This window comes from Ctenopharyngodon idella, chromosome 4 (genome assembly GCF_019924925.1).
Source record: "Ctenopharyngodon idella isolate HZGC_01 chromosome 4, HZGC01, whole genome shotgun sequence".
Classification (NCBI taxonomy): domain Eukaryota; kingdom Metazoa; phylum Chordata; class Actinopteri; order Cypriniformes; family Xenocyprididae; genus Ctenopharyngodon; species Ctenopharyngodon idella.
This window is the reverse complement of record NC_067223.1, coordinates 3,305,001-3,321,838: the sequence shown is the minus strand read 5'-3', so window position 1 is coordinate 3,321,838 and position 16,838 is coordinate 3,305,001. Positions and strand designations below refer to the sequence as shown.

The following is a 16,838-nucleotide window of genomic DNA, read 5'->3' as shown; positions in this document are numbered from 1 at the left end:
TCAAAATCTGCAGCTGAAACATTGAAATCAGTTATTTGACGTGGGGTCAGGGTGGTTCAAGCTTCAGATTAGGTGGGCCAGGCCTGGTTGTGCTACTGGTTTCCTGGAGACTTTTCATGCAGTGCTATACGCGTCTATCGATAGGCTTGTCCCCTCCTGACTGTTGTGTGTAGAAATTTTAATTAATCTCGGTAAATACGTTCGACATTTGCCTAGAGCCTCTGGTGTTCCAATCGATAATTTCACATGCTTCCAGAGAGCAAATGATATCGGTGTGACCTCACTGTTTCACATCTAACTTTATGTCAGCATCAATCTGTGCCAAAGCCCCACAGGGCAAAGCAGATCACTACATTCCTACAAACAAGACATTATCATCCACTTAAAATTCAAGCTTACCTCTATAGTGTCAGGGATATTTTTAACAGCTCCCAGATTAAAGCTTAGAAATGAATATGAAACATATTCTGTCTTGTATTGTATCATATTCTTGTCCTGTTCTGCTTTAGAATATGCTTGTGTATGATGACACTGGATAATAAAAGGTTGTAAAAGTGTAAAAGTTCAAACTAGGGTTTATATGGTTTATATATATATATATATATATATATATATATATATATCACCTTTTTGTGACTTGTATGAGAGCATTTAAATAGAGATGTATTAATAGGTCGTCTGATTTCAACATTAATAGCTAAATGTACAGTATGTTTGATTAATTTCAATGAATCAGATAATAAAATCAGTTCCAATTAATCTATTCAAATGATTCATTCATCACTCACAAGTGTTCAGATGGCCCCTGCATAGCATTTTTTTTATTTATTAAGATATTTTATTTAAAATATTTATTATTTAAGTAAATATATTTTTTGTTTATTGCTACTTATTGTTATTTGGGGCATTCAAATTAAAATGATTACATATTCTTTATTTTCTTTTTTTGTGTTTTTTTTACTATATTTTTACTGTGTTTTAGTTCTTACATTAAACATTTGGAATTTTTAACTGGGCTAAAATGTCTGTTTGGTTGAATATATATATATATTTTAGGGCTGTCAACGTTAACGCGTTAACGCATGCGCTTAATTCAAAATCCTTAACGCGTTAAAATAATTTAAATGAAATTGCGTCATAACGTAATTTACGTCATGCAGTTAGATGATTTAAAAGTCCATGCTGATTATATCAGAGATGGCAGAAAGAACTATTCATTCCAGTGTCTGTTTCGCTTTAAAACACAAACTCTCTGTCATGTTCTGTCATTGTATCTGAAGAGCACAAGCCCTCCCGCATCGCGCTGTTCCCGTCTGAACAAAACGTCGAAACATCCCACCGCTGTATGGCCAGATGATATGAAAACTGTTTCTTGGCTGGATAAAGCAAACCAGCTTCTTGCTATGAAAGTTTGATGGATGAAGATTGCAATCAAAGTAAAGACGATTGCGTTTTTTTTTTGGCATCTCCATGTGGTCCTGTTCCGTATCGCAACTTGACTTGTCCAAAATATAAACAAGCTCTTTGCTGTTGCACATATTATACACTGTGAATTCTGAAACGTTTTTTGCTGTGATTTTTTTTTTTTTTATGGGTGCTTTGGTGTACATAAATATATGAATTATATGAAAAAATATAATTTGGTTATTTGGTGTCCTTTTTTGGAAAGACATCTAAATTTACCTTGAAAAAGCTGAAAAATTCAGTTTTGTGAAAATCACACTTCAATCTGACGGTTTACTTTTCTGGATATAGGCAATGATGGCAAAATGGGCGTGTTAAACAAGATAAATGGTGTATGCTTAATTTCACGATAAGTGTGTGATTAATCATGATTAATCGCGATTAAAAAAAAAATTATCTATTGACAGCCCTAATATATATATATATATATATATATATATATATATATAAATTATCCTTATATGTCATGAAATTCCTCTTAATTTTTGTATTAAACTTTTTCAGTAATTGTTATGCTGATAATAAAAATATAAAAAATATTTGTAAATAGCAATATAGAAATTTTAAAATAAACATTTGTAAACAAAAATAATTTATCAATATATAAAATTGCATCTCTATATTTACAGCCATGGACAAAATTGTTGGTACCCTTGATAAATACGATCAAAGATGACTGTAAAAATAAATCTGCATTGTTTATCCTTTTGATCTTTAATTAATAAAATTAGCAAAAATCTAACCTTTCTTTTTAACCAAAGAATTGAAAGTGGCTGGAAAAAATCACAGTATGAAATAAATGTTTTTCTCTAAAACACGTTGGCCACAGTTATTGGCACCCCTAGAATTTTTTTATGAGTAAAATATCTCTGAAGTATATTCCCATTCATATTTAGATTTTTTTTTAGCACACCAGGGTGATCATGAACATGAAATTGTCCAGCCATGGCTTCCTGTTCCACAGGAGTATAAACATGAGGAAACACAAAAGCCAAATTCCCTTAATCATTCATCACAATGAGTAAAACCAAAGAATATAGTTCTGATGTGCAGCAAAAGATTGTTGAGCTTCACAAAATAGAAAGTGGCTGTAAGAAAATAGCTAAAGCATTGAAAATCCCCATTTCCACCATCAGGGCAATAATTAAGAAGTTCCAATCAACTAAAGATGTTACAAATCTGCCTGGAAGAGGACGTATGTCTATATCGTCCTAATGCGCGGTGAGGAGGAAAGTTTGAGTGGCCAAAGACTCTCCAAGGATCACAGCTGGAGAATTGCAGAGATTAGTTGAGTCTTGAGTCTCAGAAAGCCTAAAAAAATTATCAAACAGCACCTACATCCCCACAAGTTGTTCGGGAGGGTTTCAAGAAAAATCCTCTGCTCTCATTCAGAAACAATCTCCAGCATATTCAGTTGTCAGACAAGACTGGAACTTCAAACGGGACCGGCTTCTATGGTCAGATGAAACTAAAAAAAAGCTTTTTGGCAGCAAACCCACCAGATGGGTTTGGTGCACACATGGATAAAAAGTACCCCATGCCCATGGTTAAATATACTGCTGGATCTTTAATATTGTGGGCCTATTTTTCTGCTGGAGGTCCTGGACATCTTGTTCAGATACATGGTATCATGGATTCTATCAAATACCAACAGATAAAAAATCAAAACCTGACCGCTTCTGCTAGAAGTTCAATAATGGGCAGTGGTTGGATCTTCCATCAGGACAACGATCCAAAACAAACATCAAAACCAACACAAAAATGTGTCACTGAGCACAAAATGAAGCTTCTGCCATGGCCATCCCAGTTCCCTGACCTGAACCCTAAAGAAAATGAGTGGAGTGAAGAAGCACCAACATGGAGCTGGAATCTGAAGGATCTGTAGAGATTCTGTATGAAGGAATGGTCTCTGATCTCTTGTCAGGTGTTCTCCAAACTCATCAGGCATTTTAGGTGAAGACTCAGAGCTGTTATCTTGGCAAAAGGAGGTTGCAAAAAGTATTTAATAAAAGGGTGCCAATAAATGTGGCCAACGTGTTTTGGAGAAAAAACATTTATTTCATAATGTGATTTCCCCCCTACTTTCAATTCTTTTCCTTCAATGAATGGTTAGATTTTTGCTAATTTTATGAATTAAAGATCAAAAGGATAAACAATGCAGATTTATTTTTACAGTCATCTTTGATCATATTTATCAAGGGTACCAACAATTTTGTCCACGTCTGTATATATTTATATGTATGTGTGTGTGTGTGTGTGTGTGTGTGTGTGTGTGTATATATATATATATATATATATAAAAAAACACTAAACTCTGCAGCTGAACTACAGTCTTGTTCTGAAGGGGCTGCGTAAAACTAATGACAGCAGGACAATATAAGAGGTGCTTTGGGAACCAGCGTCTGAGAAATCTTTTGTCTGTGCATGCATGGAAACCCAAAGGAGCACTGCTCTGTGACTGGCATTCTAAACAAACACAATCAATACATACACAATCCCCTAAACATCGCTGCTGAGAAACAATAGACATCCTACACAAATGAAGCTCTAAACATCAAATGCAGAGATCCTCCAGGAGGCATATGACTTGAGTGCTTCCTGTCCCTCTGCAGCACACTGGTACACCTGATTCAACTCATTATCTGCTTGTTAAGTTCTTTATGAGAGGACTCAGGCACAGCTGTGAGGGGCAGAGCAAACATCAGCGCCGCAGAGGCATCTATAGTGGGCGTGGATGGGGTGGGTGACAGGGCTCTAAGACGAAGGAAGTGAAGCATGTCACGCAGCAAATCCCAGCACTCTGCATGATAGCTTTAATTTACCAAGGAAGCACTTAGCCAGGAGTACAGGAGAGAGAGAGGAATACATGTCACGTTTATGTCACATTAACATTAATTTGTGGATGAGGTTTTATAGAGTTATGATTATTGTGTTGGTGAGTGTTATCTTGTAAGTATCAAAAATATGAGTAATATTAATAATGTGATTTGCCTTAGCAAACACCACTAATGAATAGAAAAGTAACACATTAATTGTTTGAAAATGTAACTCTTGTATAACGGTGTATATTCAAAACCAGTAAATATTAACCAATAATTATTTTCTTGTTATGGAAAAATGGCCAATATTAAATTTCTATACCATTTTTGTCTAAATAAATTAAACATAAAACGCTAAATTAATCATTTAAATGCTGTCTATTTAGTCTATTTATGCCTCACATTATAATGTACATTATGAAAAATAGATATTCATTTTAAGATTTCTTAAGGTTACATTTAATAGTGTTAAATTATCCATGTTTTTTTAAGGATTAAAGTGAGTGTTAGATAATGCCAAAGAAAAAAAAAAGAAAAAAAATGGGGGTGCTGATTGGTCTGCGGCTATACAGCTCCATACGCAACAAACTGCGATGCACTGTGTATTCTGACACCTTTCTATCAGAACCAGCATTAACTTCTTGAGCAACTTGAGCTACAGTAGCTCATCTGTTGGATTGGACCACATGGGCCAGCCTTCACTCCCCATGTGCATCAATGAGCCTTGGCCGCCCATGACCCTGTCACCGGTTCACCACTGTTCCTTCCTTGGAGCACTTTTGATAGATACTGACCACTGCAGCCCGGGAACACCCCAGAAGAGCTGCAGTTTTGGAGATGCTCTGACCTAGTTGTCTAGCCATCACAATTTGGCACTTGTCAAACTCACTCACGCTTGCCCATTTTTCCTGTTTCTAACACATCAACTTTGAGGACAAAACGTTCACTTGCTGCCTAATATATCTCACCCACTAACAGGTGCCGTGATGAAGAAATAATCAGTGTTATTCACTTCACCTGTCAGTGGTCATAATGTTATGCCTAATCGGTATATATTTCAGTTGGTCTAGTCAGTAATATATTAGTAAGGATAATTCTGAAAATGTAATTAGTGGTGTTTTGTTCTTGAATGAATCTGTGTTTTTGAATCAATCTTATAAGAAAATTGTTTCGTTCACATCTGTTGTTTCAGTTGTGAACCATTCAGTGTTTTAATGAATCCGTTGAGTCAACAATTTAATGAATTGCAATGATTTAATGATATCTGGCATCTGAATTGTAATAAGCAGCATCTTTTTGTCATTCATTTGTAATTCAAAATTAAAAAATGTAGGTTATGTAGGTCTGTTTAATTATAGGCAATGAAAAACGGATGTTGTTCCCTCAATGCAGGATCTTGAGGCCATGACTAAAGGATTTTATGACCTTTCAGGTCCTCAAAATAATATCTTGTGCTCACTACATATTACTCACAAGTTCATATGTTGTGGCCACAACAAAACTAAGTGAGCAGTACTGATAAATTAGTGTGAATAATATGGAATCACTAATTGTGCCAAATTTGCTACTAGCTAGTCAGCTGCAACTTGCTAGAGGGACATTCTCATTCTAGAGACCATCTGATTGGACTTGTGTGGATCTGTGTAGTACAGGATGAGTCATTCATATTTTAGTCAGGTTTTTATTGGCTGAGGTGAGTTTTAATCAACATTTCGAGGCACATTAGCATACAGATTAGCCTCAAAGCTAACATACATGGACTAAAATCAACAAAACTCAAATTTTGATTACATGGGGTCTTCAAAAGTTACATTTCCCAACACTGGTGATGGTTATGTACTGTATGTACTGTATGTCCATGTGCAAAGCAGGACATTTGTGTCCACAGCAGGACATGTTTTCTGAGTACTTCAGCAGAATTGAATATTTCACACTGGCGTAGACCCGAAGCTCCTCCAGAGCACTGTCTGAGTGTGTGTGTGTGACTGTGAAACAGCACAAGTAGGACAAGGAGTCCAGAGGGAGCGTGAAGGGTGGAAGAGAGGAGCAGAAAGGAGAGGAAAGGAGCAGAGAGGATAATTTCCACAACTACCAACAACAATAATACAATAAAGCAGCATCATGGGAGACGCATTGACTATTTTCTGAACTCTGCACTGCGGGTCCCTCTGAATGTACGAGATATTTCAATGCTGATGTATGTGTGTGTGAGTAATGCTGCCGCAGTCACACTTCCACTAGGCTGGACTGGAGTTGCAGGGTTTATAAAGTCCCACTGTGATTAATGGACACATGCCCTGCTGTGAATAACACACGAAGCCAATAAATACACTGTCCGTAAATGCTTTTAACCCCTGGATGTCCCTAATGCACTATCAACCAATAAAATGACAGATTCACACCGTAACCTTGTCAGTAGTGTGGGTGCAAACAGAGATTGAGAGAGACTGGCCAGCTGGGAGCTCTGTTTGAGTGAGAATAGCACATTAGTGCCGTTCAAACATTGACCTGCAAGTGTGTATGTGTGTGTGCTTACCTGTAGCCATTTTCCCATCTTGTGCAGCAGGCCCATCCGGTATGACACTTTTGACCTGTAGAAACTCATCCGGTTCATCACCGCCGATGATAGTGAAGCCAAATCCCATGTTGCTTTTCTGCAGGGCTGTAGACAGAAAGCTGCCCTTCAGCTGAGTAGGGTCCCGCGTGAACAGAGGCTTCTCTGCCAGGGTGAAGAAACGCAGATAGAAACATGAGATTGTAATCAAGCAGAAGATATCCAGAAATTAATGGGTTACTTTGTAAAAGCCACTCCAAACCCATCAAAAGCAGCAGATCACATCACACTGGGGAATTGTGGGTAGAAGGCCAAGCGCTCTGCTTACAGCCAAACATACAGAGACATGATGGCTTGTTTTTTGCTCAAACCTCACTTTTGGCTCTTTAGGCATACTCCAATGTTACACTCAACAGTGTTTAGCCTTGTCCAGGGCCATCTCACAGGACAGCCAAGACTTAAGCAAAAAAAAAGCCAGGAGAAGAACCAGCACAGGCAGAGCGGTTCTTCTGTTCTCTCAGAGTGGAGAAACGCAGTCTCGAAAACTGTTCTGGAGAAGCCGTTTCGCCGTAATTGCACACCAACAAGGACCTTTGTACTGAAGAGCTGCTTCTTCGAAACTGAAGAGATGCCTACTTCAGTACACAGTATGAAGTTACAATATGCCAGCCATAGTCACTCGATCTTTTTTTCTTATTTGAGAGGTTCTTAAGTCTTTTTTTTCACCATCATCTAGGCCAAATCTAGTCTTTTAGCAGTTTCTGCCATGCGTTTGTTAGGGACAATAGCCGGTTCAGATACCCTGCTGAAAGACCAGCATGAAATTCTGTGCTGATCTATGCTTGTTTGGTGCTGATCTACCTGATGGACAAGCACAAAGCTGGAGCAGCTGGTTGACCATGGTAGCCTTGTTGGTTAAAAGAGAAAATACAGATGGGCAAAGTTTGTAGGTTGTCTGGATGGTTTTAAAGTCAACACAAAATAGCATACGCCACTCATTTTACCTCTGTAATCAGAATTTTCAAAGAGAAATAGTGTACTCAATGAGAATAAAATTAAGAGCGGGACTTAATTTTGTCTATTGGGAGTTGATCGCATCATGAAAAGCTTGATGTCTTCAGAGAGGATTTTGGGGCACTAATGGCACTTTTCCACTGCGTGGTACTACTCGACTTGACTCACTTTACTTTCGGTTTGCTTTTTCTTTGCAGTTAGTACCGCTTCAAAGTTGTTGGGATTATAGATTGATTGTTATAGTTGCGGCGCCTCTACTGCCGTGGATCCACTCCTTGTCTACCAACGAGTCTGCACCTCGTCTACTGACCACGATACAGCCATTTCTTTTTTCAAGTTGCGTGCAACAGTCGTTTAAAGCAAGTCGTTTCGTGAACAAATGATACTGCAGTGGCTGTTCCTGACTATTTAAATCTAACACGTTTGGTGTCTCGAGTTTCAAATCAAATGATGCTGGTAGTGACGATTCTCTCTGCCCAATCAGTGATCTGCAGTGTTTACACGTCACATGTAGTATCGGTACGGCTCGCTTGGAACCTCAACCGAGGTGGTACTATTTAAGCGAGCCGTACCGTTCCTGTTAGGAAATTAGTCCCGAGGCGTGCCTCATCCCAGTCCTCTTAATTAGCAATTGAATGAACAATCACTCAGCGCCAAGGGAGATTAAAAAGCCTCATCTTTATTGAGCGGGGTCTGAGATTATATAGAAAGAGTACAAGGGGTGTAGTATGGATTTAACCAATGAAAGAGAGAGTACATCATATCAGCTCATGGTATAGGAATGTGATACATATAGAAAAACAAGTATAAATATGGTCAACTTCCGGCTAAGTACCCCTGCCTTCCTGGGGATCCAAGAAGACCCCTTCCATTCTTGCAATACAAAAGGCAGGGACCATTTCTCATCTCACCATTAGGTCCTAGCAGAGCCTCATACCTTACATGGAAGTTCTTCCGGTACATAAAGAGAATCAGATGTTATAGTATAGTATACAGCTTCAACAGAGGACAAAAGACCCTCTGTCTACATTCCTTCAATGCTGAGACCTGCACTTTAAACATAGAATCTTTCAGTTCCATACTGAGCCGTCCCATGCAGTGGAAAAGCGCCAAAAAGTGAGCCATATCAAACCATATCATGCAGTGGAAAAGCGTCATAACAGTCAGTCGGAATATATCTGTGTATGGTGCTTTCAAAATATATGACGTAAACCCCAAGTTGTGAATATAACATTATTTTAATCTTAATTCTAATATGAATAATGATATGAACAATTAAAGCTACCTTAATATTAACTTTAAAATATTAAAGCTTAAATATTGAAGTTAAAATTAAACTGGATAATCTGACTAGTCACAAATCTAGTTGGTAGTTATTGGTTACTTGGCTTATGGAAACAACAGCCATTTGTTATAAACCAGCATCCCAAACATATGATGGAGACCAGTTATGCTAGTCTATTCAGCAGGGTATATGTACTCATATGTGTCCTGGAAGCACAGGCAAAAAGTAAAATACAAAACCAAAAAATTAAAAGCCAACAAAAAGTCTCCACTGGTTCCACTGAAACCAGAGATTGCTCCTTAAAAGGACTTAAGGACTATGCAAAAACAGGCCAGGCGAATTGACTCCTGCTGTAGTCTCCCCTTGCACAAAGGGGGCACCGGTCAAGGGACGTACCATGAAGTCCAAACACACCGGCCCGGTACAGGGGTGCCTCGGACAGGTCAGTGAGACTGTGAGAGCGCTCGGGTGCGGGACCCACATATGCCAGTCTGGCCCTTGGTAGGGTGGCAGAGGAGGGGCTCTCCTCCACTGTTACAAAGAACAAAAACCCTCAACTCACATAGGAAATCGAGAAATGTCATTGAAAGATATAAGGTATGTCTACTATGGACATAGTAGAGTTACATTTGAAAAGAAAAGCTAGAGTGATTTTGCCAAGTTGAACACCCATGTTGGTCCTGGAACAACTGTGAATAATCTGGTTTTAGAGTTTAAGGTTAGACATAGGACTGGGGTTGCATCCTCCACTCACATAGAAAATCTGTAAATGGCATTGAAGGATACAAATTTGGTGTACTATGGACATAAAAGTGTTACATTTTAACAGGAAATCTAGGGTGATTTTGCCAAGTTGAACATCCTTGTTGGTCCTGGAAGAATGTTCCCAACAATGAGATTTTAGGGCTAAATTTAGCATTAGGCCGTGTGTCCACCAAGTATTCTAGCGTATTTTTCCAATTGTTTTCAATGGGAGTGCCACGTTTTTAAACACCTGGCACGTAACGAGGCGCTGAGTGTCTATTTCATGCTGTAGCGCTGAGCGCTTAGCATTTTTTACCGATCGGCGAGAGTTGAAGAATGTTCAGCTTTGGGTAAAATGCAGCACTCATCACTGTCACTTTTTACCCAGCTGTCCAATCACAGTGGAGGTGGGGGCGGGACAAATACAACACCGACCAACCGCCACATTCTGCATGTACAACGTCAACAGATGACAACAACAAGCATAATAATGGAACAAAATAATTTAAAACAAGAGCTAGAGCAAATACTTTACATTATATCGACATTTTTATATAGAAACAATACAGAAGCAAACTATATGTGAAATGAGATACTAGTAACACTCCCACGGATATTCCGTATCAAATGCTGCACAGCTCTCAAGCACCCACAGCTAGGCGTTTTCAGCTGGCTAAAAATGCTTTGGTGGAAACATGGCCTTATGGATAGGGCTGGAGCTGAAGCCTCAAGAATATTATCATCCTATAATATTTCTTTGGTTTATGGATAGTTATGATTAGGGTTTGTGTCTAGGAATAGGGTAACTTAAGTACCAACAAAATATGTTGATCCAGGAACATGTCCTACTTGGCAAATTGCAGTCACCACAAAGGGTTGATCTACTAATGAAAGAGGAGGTATTCCTATAGATTAAAGAAGTACGCTCTGTATTGTCCACATTTAACATCTGAGCATCTGAGAGACTGAGCATCCAGATCAAGCATATGATTTCTCAGTCCTCTAATGTCCATTTTTGCTTAAATCTCAAGGTACTGTACCTCTCTCTTGTGCACACATGGTCTGACACTACATGACTAACAGTCACCGTGATTTTTCCAAGTAAGACATGTTTCTGGAACAACATCTTTTGTTAATACTGGAACAACATTTCTGTCCAAAAACAGTCCTAAACCTATCCCTAACCCATAAACCTAACCCTACTCTATCTCTAAAATCAGAACAAAATTATAGGTGAATATGAATGGTGTAAAAGCCCCTAACCCTTGTTGTAAGCCTAAATTTGACATTAACTATAAACCTACCCTCTAATCTGATTGGAATGTTGTTCCAGGATCAACAAGGATGAAATCACGCTTAACATGTGGACAACCCCTTCTAAGGAACCAGTCTGACTAGAATTCTAAGGAAGACAAAACTGAGTAAACACAGTTATTAACAGTATACAGTACTTCCATTTTTGTGGAGAGCAATTTGCTACTCTAGTATGACCATATAAGACGACATATAAATGATTCTGGTATGGAAGAACTTGAGTGGCCTGCTCAAAGACTAGACCTGAGCTCCTATCGAAAACCTTAGGGATGAATTAAAACACAGACAATAACCTCACTGATGCTATTTTGTCTAAACAGGAGCATATCCCTCCAGACATGATCCAACATCTATAGTGGAAAGCCTTCCCAGATGAGTGAGAGCTGTTGAGAGCTCATTAATGGCTATAGTTTTGAAATTAAATATAACAAGCACATATGTGGTGTTCAGATGTCCACATACAGTACTTTATATTGTAGGTATGTTGGAGGTTTCTAGTGCAGCATGCTCTCTCTGAAAGATGGACTGAAACAAGTTAGAGAAAGTTCTTCTTTTTTAACGCCCTTTCTGGCTGAACTTTGCCCCTTACTTCATGTGGGTAGCAGCATGACAATGCTGAATGGATAAACTTAAACAGGAATTATTACAAGAAATGCTTCTAACCATAATCAATCCAAGGTCAAAAATTTGAAAGGAGACATTCTCATTCAATAACTGAGTCTCAGAGAAAACAGGAAGCGCTCAGGCTTAGCTCAAATAGACTGTATTTACAGGATTAGTTCACCAAAAATGAAAATTATGTCATTATTTAATCATTCTCATGCTCATACAAACTTGAATGTTCTTCATTCTTCCATGGAACACAAAAGGAGATATTCTGAATGAAATACTGTTTTATTCCCTCCATGCATTTACAATGAATAGAGACAAAGGCTTTCAAGCTTTAAAAAGCATGCATAAGCACAATAAAATCATAAAATTGTCCATATGACTTGTGTGTCATAAGGGGCTTTCGCACCGGAGGAACCTTTTCATAGTTCCCAGAACTATTGGCTAAGTATCCAGATTTTGCCGTGTTCACAACGCAGGAACTAGGAACGATTTTAGTTCTAGGAACTCCTTTTGGGGGAACTAAATTAGTTACACCTACTCAGTGTTGGGTAAGTTACTTCAAAAAAGTAATTAATTACTAATTACATCATCAATGTTGTATTTAAAATACTTTTCTAATTAATCTGTCTGAAAAGTACGGAAGCCCTAAACGGCCATGGATTATTATTTTTTTCTATCTTGTTTTGTCGTGATCACGACTTATTTTCTCGTGATCTCGAGATAACAAAAGTTATTTTCTCGTGATCTCGAGATAACAAAAGTTATTTTCTCGTGATCTCGAGATAACAAAAGTTGTTTTCTCGTCATCTCGACATAAAAGTTCTTTTTACAGTGATTGATTCTGAAACTTTCACGTGCATCTGATCGACGGATAAATCATGTGCTCTTATATCATGTTTACTTCACTTAATAATAAAGTTTACAATAAATAAATACATATAGGCTAATCAATCACTGTTCAATAAATGTACGGATAGGCTGTGATATCATTAAACTTTCTTCCTCCAGCTTCCATTAAAAAGAGGTGCAATACTCCAGATTTCCAAAAAACAAAACTTTAATCCAGTTGATATAGGCTAAAACAATCTTGGGATGCTGTTTGAGAAGAGTGTTTATGTATGTGTGTTGTTTCCAAAGAAATGTAGAAAATACAATAGGTTACACACTATCACTGAATTAAATGACATGGCTATAAATCATATTTCTTATCAATATACATTGAGTGAGTGAAACGAACACTGAAACTGCGATGATTAAAATGGCGTCTTAAAGATGCACAATAAGGTGCAAACAGAATACTATACAGTGACATCAAAATTAGTTTTAATAAGCAATAAGTTTAGTATCACACCGAACTATTGCGGTCGTGAAACTGTGGTGAGTCATGCACTAGTCAGAACGATAACAGATACACTTTCAAGCAAAATAATCATATTCAAGCATTTAACAGTTAAGTTAATTACTTAACGCACACAATACTGCACAAAATAAAGCGATCACGAAGACTCTCTCTGTCCGAAACTCGTACAATCTGGGCCAATAGGCTACGAACTAGGCCTAATACAGTAAAGTGGATAATTACCGCACATCATCAGTTAAATTTGGTAATATACTGACACCTGTTGGCACATTTGTGTAATTTAGAGCAGAGATTAAGTCGTGATCACGAGAAAACAACTTTTGTTATCTCGAGATCACGAGAAAATTAAGTCGTGATCACGACAAAACAACTTTTGTTATCTCGAGATCACAAGAAAATAAGTCGTGATCACGACAAAACAAGATAGAAAAAAATAATAATCCATGGCCGTTTAGGGCTTCCGTAGAAAAGTAATTTAATTACTCAATAAGTAACTTACTAATTACTTCTTAAAATCCCTATAAACCTTGACCGGATAGACAATAGAAAGGAAACTCTTTTAATAATTTAGTCAGACATGGAATAGTTTAGCCTTTTATAGCTTTTTAAAACATTTTAACGTTATTAAAACATATACTATAATACCTTTATTTACTTTATAATACTTAAATTTTTTTTAGTAACAAATAGGGATGTCACTATACCAAAAACCTAGTAGTCGGTACCGATACCACCAAAAGTGCACAATACTCGATACCACGGTAAAAATATATAAAAATACAAACAAAACAATGCTTCTTTTTTTTTTTTCCCCAGGTAGGTCTAATAGTAGTAAGTAAAAATACCACAGAAATTGAATAATCAAATATAAAATAACTCTGCATAGTCATAACTGTATAAATTAAATATAGATTAATCCTTATTAAAGCTTTTCTTTTGTTGTTTGATTATCATTTATAATACAGACAGCCAATAGTAGACAGTAGCATGTTTTAAAGGCTGCTGTCACTAAGACCTAACGGACGGAGACAATATGCTGTTACACATGCTGTTCACATTCACATAACCAACGCAAATATACGCCAAAACGGGCATTTTGACATAACTGTGTGTGTATTTGAACGTTTATGTGTAATAAACCGCGAAAATCTGACACTCGCGAGAGGCGGCTATGTGTGTGCGCTTTGATTGAGAGCGCACTTGACTGAAGACCGTCTCTCAGAGAGCGCGCGCAGTTTTTTCTCTCTAGGACATAGCTTACATTTTACCGTAATGTTCTTGCCTACCTGTGTCAAAAAAGTGAAGTAATTGGAATATTTCCATTCTGCAAAAAAGCCACTCGCTTCAGACAGCGACTACGCAGCCAACTGGTTAAAAGTTGCGAACTCACGCGCAACTGCACTACAGTTAACGATTTTAAAGAGGCAGCGTTCACTTTTACCTTTAGACGACAAATTTAGATTTTAAATTCAATATTGATTTAAACAGAACTGTTGAACTAATTTACAGTATGTAACGCAAGTACATTATAAGTAACTGTAATTAAATTACCTAAAAATGAACAGTAATCCCTTAATTTACTTTTTCAGTGGACAAATAATTTAATTACAGTTACTTAGTAACGCGTTACACCCAACACTGCTCCTACTTCAGAGTAGGGTCTAAACCAGCACTATAGGAACTATCAGTGACGTGAACGTACGTTGATTGGTCAAACGCATGTCAAACACCAGCACCCGGCATTTTTAAAAAGCTGTGTAAACATATTTACTTCACGAACATGGAAAACAGCGATAACAGCATTTACCTGTTGTCTGCAGGGTTGTGTTCTTTTCTCCGCCTTGATGATATGTAATACTAAAAGTTGTCATAGGAGATTTCGTCTCTCTTAGCCCCTCTTTCAGTCGCGTAAATTATGCGTTTACATTCCACCTCCGTTATCACGAAACCCACGACACACAACAAACACATCTGCGATCACGGCATCTTCCACCGGTTTTTAGCGTTTGAAAATGCTGCGCTTAAAGACGCCGCGGTCGGCCGCTTCACAGTTCCTATTCCCGGTGTGAATGCCCCAGGGATAAATTAGTTCTCGGGGAACTATCCTAGTGGTTAGTTCCCATAACTGAGTTCCTAGAACTATTTGGTGCGAAAGGCCCTATATATAAGGCATACTACACAAATTTAAGTCATTATTTAGGGATAAGTGAAAGAAGCTATTTGTGAATAAATGGTTCATTTAAGTGTAATATTGGCAATAAATCAGGTGATCTGGTTCACAAAGCCAGTCTGAATGATTTGGTTCTCAGGTTCAGTTCATTGACTTGAGGGGAGGGGATGCTGGTGGTTTTGCATCTTCTCTTTTTTTGAAGCTTGAATTCAGCTAAATGTAAGTGCATGGGAAAAAAAGACCAGGTCTTCATAATTTCTCCTTTTGTGTTCCAAGAAAACCATACAGGTTTCAAACAGCATGTGCACGAGTAAATATGGACAGAATTTTCATTTCTGGGTGAAGTAAAACTAATAATTCCAAAGGTCTGGCTGTAAGGAAGTAATATGCTTAACAATAAGTTCACTCACAGATGGTACACTACCAAAGACAATGTCTGAGCTTAGATGTGTTTCTATGGAGACAGACAGACACTGAGCTCATAAGAGAAATATAATAATAGTCATGAACATCAAGGCTCAATCAACAATTCCAGCAGATCTGATGTTAAACATGTCATTGCATTGGAGATAATAAGCAGATAATTGTTATTATGATGTCATCAGTGTGCCTAAGATAAGGTGGTTGAGAACACCATAATTTTTACCCAGATTTGCATTAGTACACCTTAAAATCAACAGGTACTTTGTTAAGATATCAGTAATACTTTACCTCTGTAGACTGTAGGTAGGGGGAGAGAGGACAAGCCCTGACTCTGCATCTGCTGCTGCTGTTGGAGTCTTCTCTTGGCCTCTAAAACTGGGTTCTCAAATTGAGTCCTTCGGTTTATGTGACTGCAATCAGAAAACCAGAAACAGAGACTCGTTCAAGCGTATTTCTTGAGTGGCTACTTGAAAATACATGACTATTCAATATATGAGCCACCTAGCGATCTGCCTTGCTGACTACTGCCTTCGAGGGAGCATTTTAGCTGAAATGGAGCCTCATAAGTAACTGATTTGGAACACTCTATAGGCCGCAGCTATATCTGCAGACTGGCTCTGACTTTTTCGCAACTATCATTGACTTGTCAAACTGAAAATCAGGGCAAAAATATTGGCAAAAGTCATGTGGTGTATTCCAGCCTTATGCTAAAGGTACTCTAAAGCCCGGAACACACCAAGCCGTCGCCGACGAACTAGTGGTGATGAAAGCAGACAGCGGGGTTAGCTCACGTTGGCAGCGTCTGGGTCCAAAGTTGCCCAGACACACCAAACCGATGCTTGATACCTGACAGCCAAGTAGCACGTCTGTTCTGCGCCTGCGTAAGAAGAAATGCCTTTCCGTAGCAGCAGGTGGCAGTAGCTGAACAGACAATCAGAATTTTCAGATGGCCCGCCTGACCGATAAGCTCCAACGTCGATTCAACATATCGAATCGGCCGGAAAAAAAAAGCCAGCGGGAACCAACTTCAGCCGACAGTGCGGAACACACTGGGTAAACTTAGTCAGCCGACGAACAAG

At 38.2% G+C, this 16,838-nt stretch overlaps 1 protein-coding gene across 15 annotated transcripts in view; it reads right to left on the bottom strand.

The window, feature by feature from the left end:
- Positions 1-16,838, bottom strand: part of magi2a (membrane associated guanylate kinase, WW and PDZ domain containing 2a) — a 238,717-nt gene that overhangs the window by 52,538 nt on the left and 169,341 nt on the right. For 11 of the 15 annotated variants that reach the window (XM_051890872.1, XM_051890871.1, XM_051890874.1 and 8 more), the window contains exons 8-10: positions 16,048-16,169; positions 9,533-9,667; positions 6,820-7,002 (exon numbers count right to left, since the gene is read on the bottom strand). In XM_051890872.1, coding sequence (XP_051746832.1) covers positions 6,820-7,002; positions 9,533-9,667; positions 16,048-16,169 — 440 coding nt within the window. The remainder of the gene's footprint in view (positions 1-6,819; positions 7,003-9,532; positions 9,668-16,047; positions 16,170-16,838) is intronic. The other 4 variants (XM_051890878.1, XM_051890877.1, XM_051890867.1 and 1 more) reach the window with 1 other exon arrangement.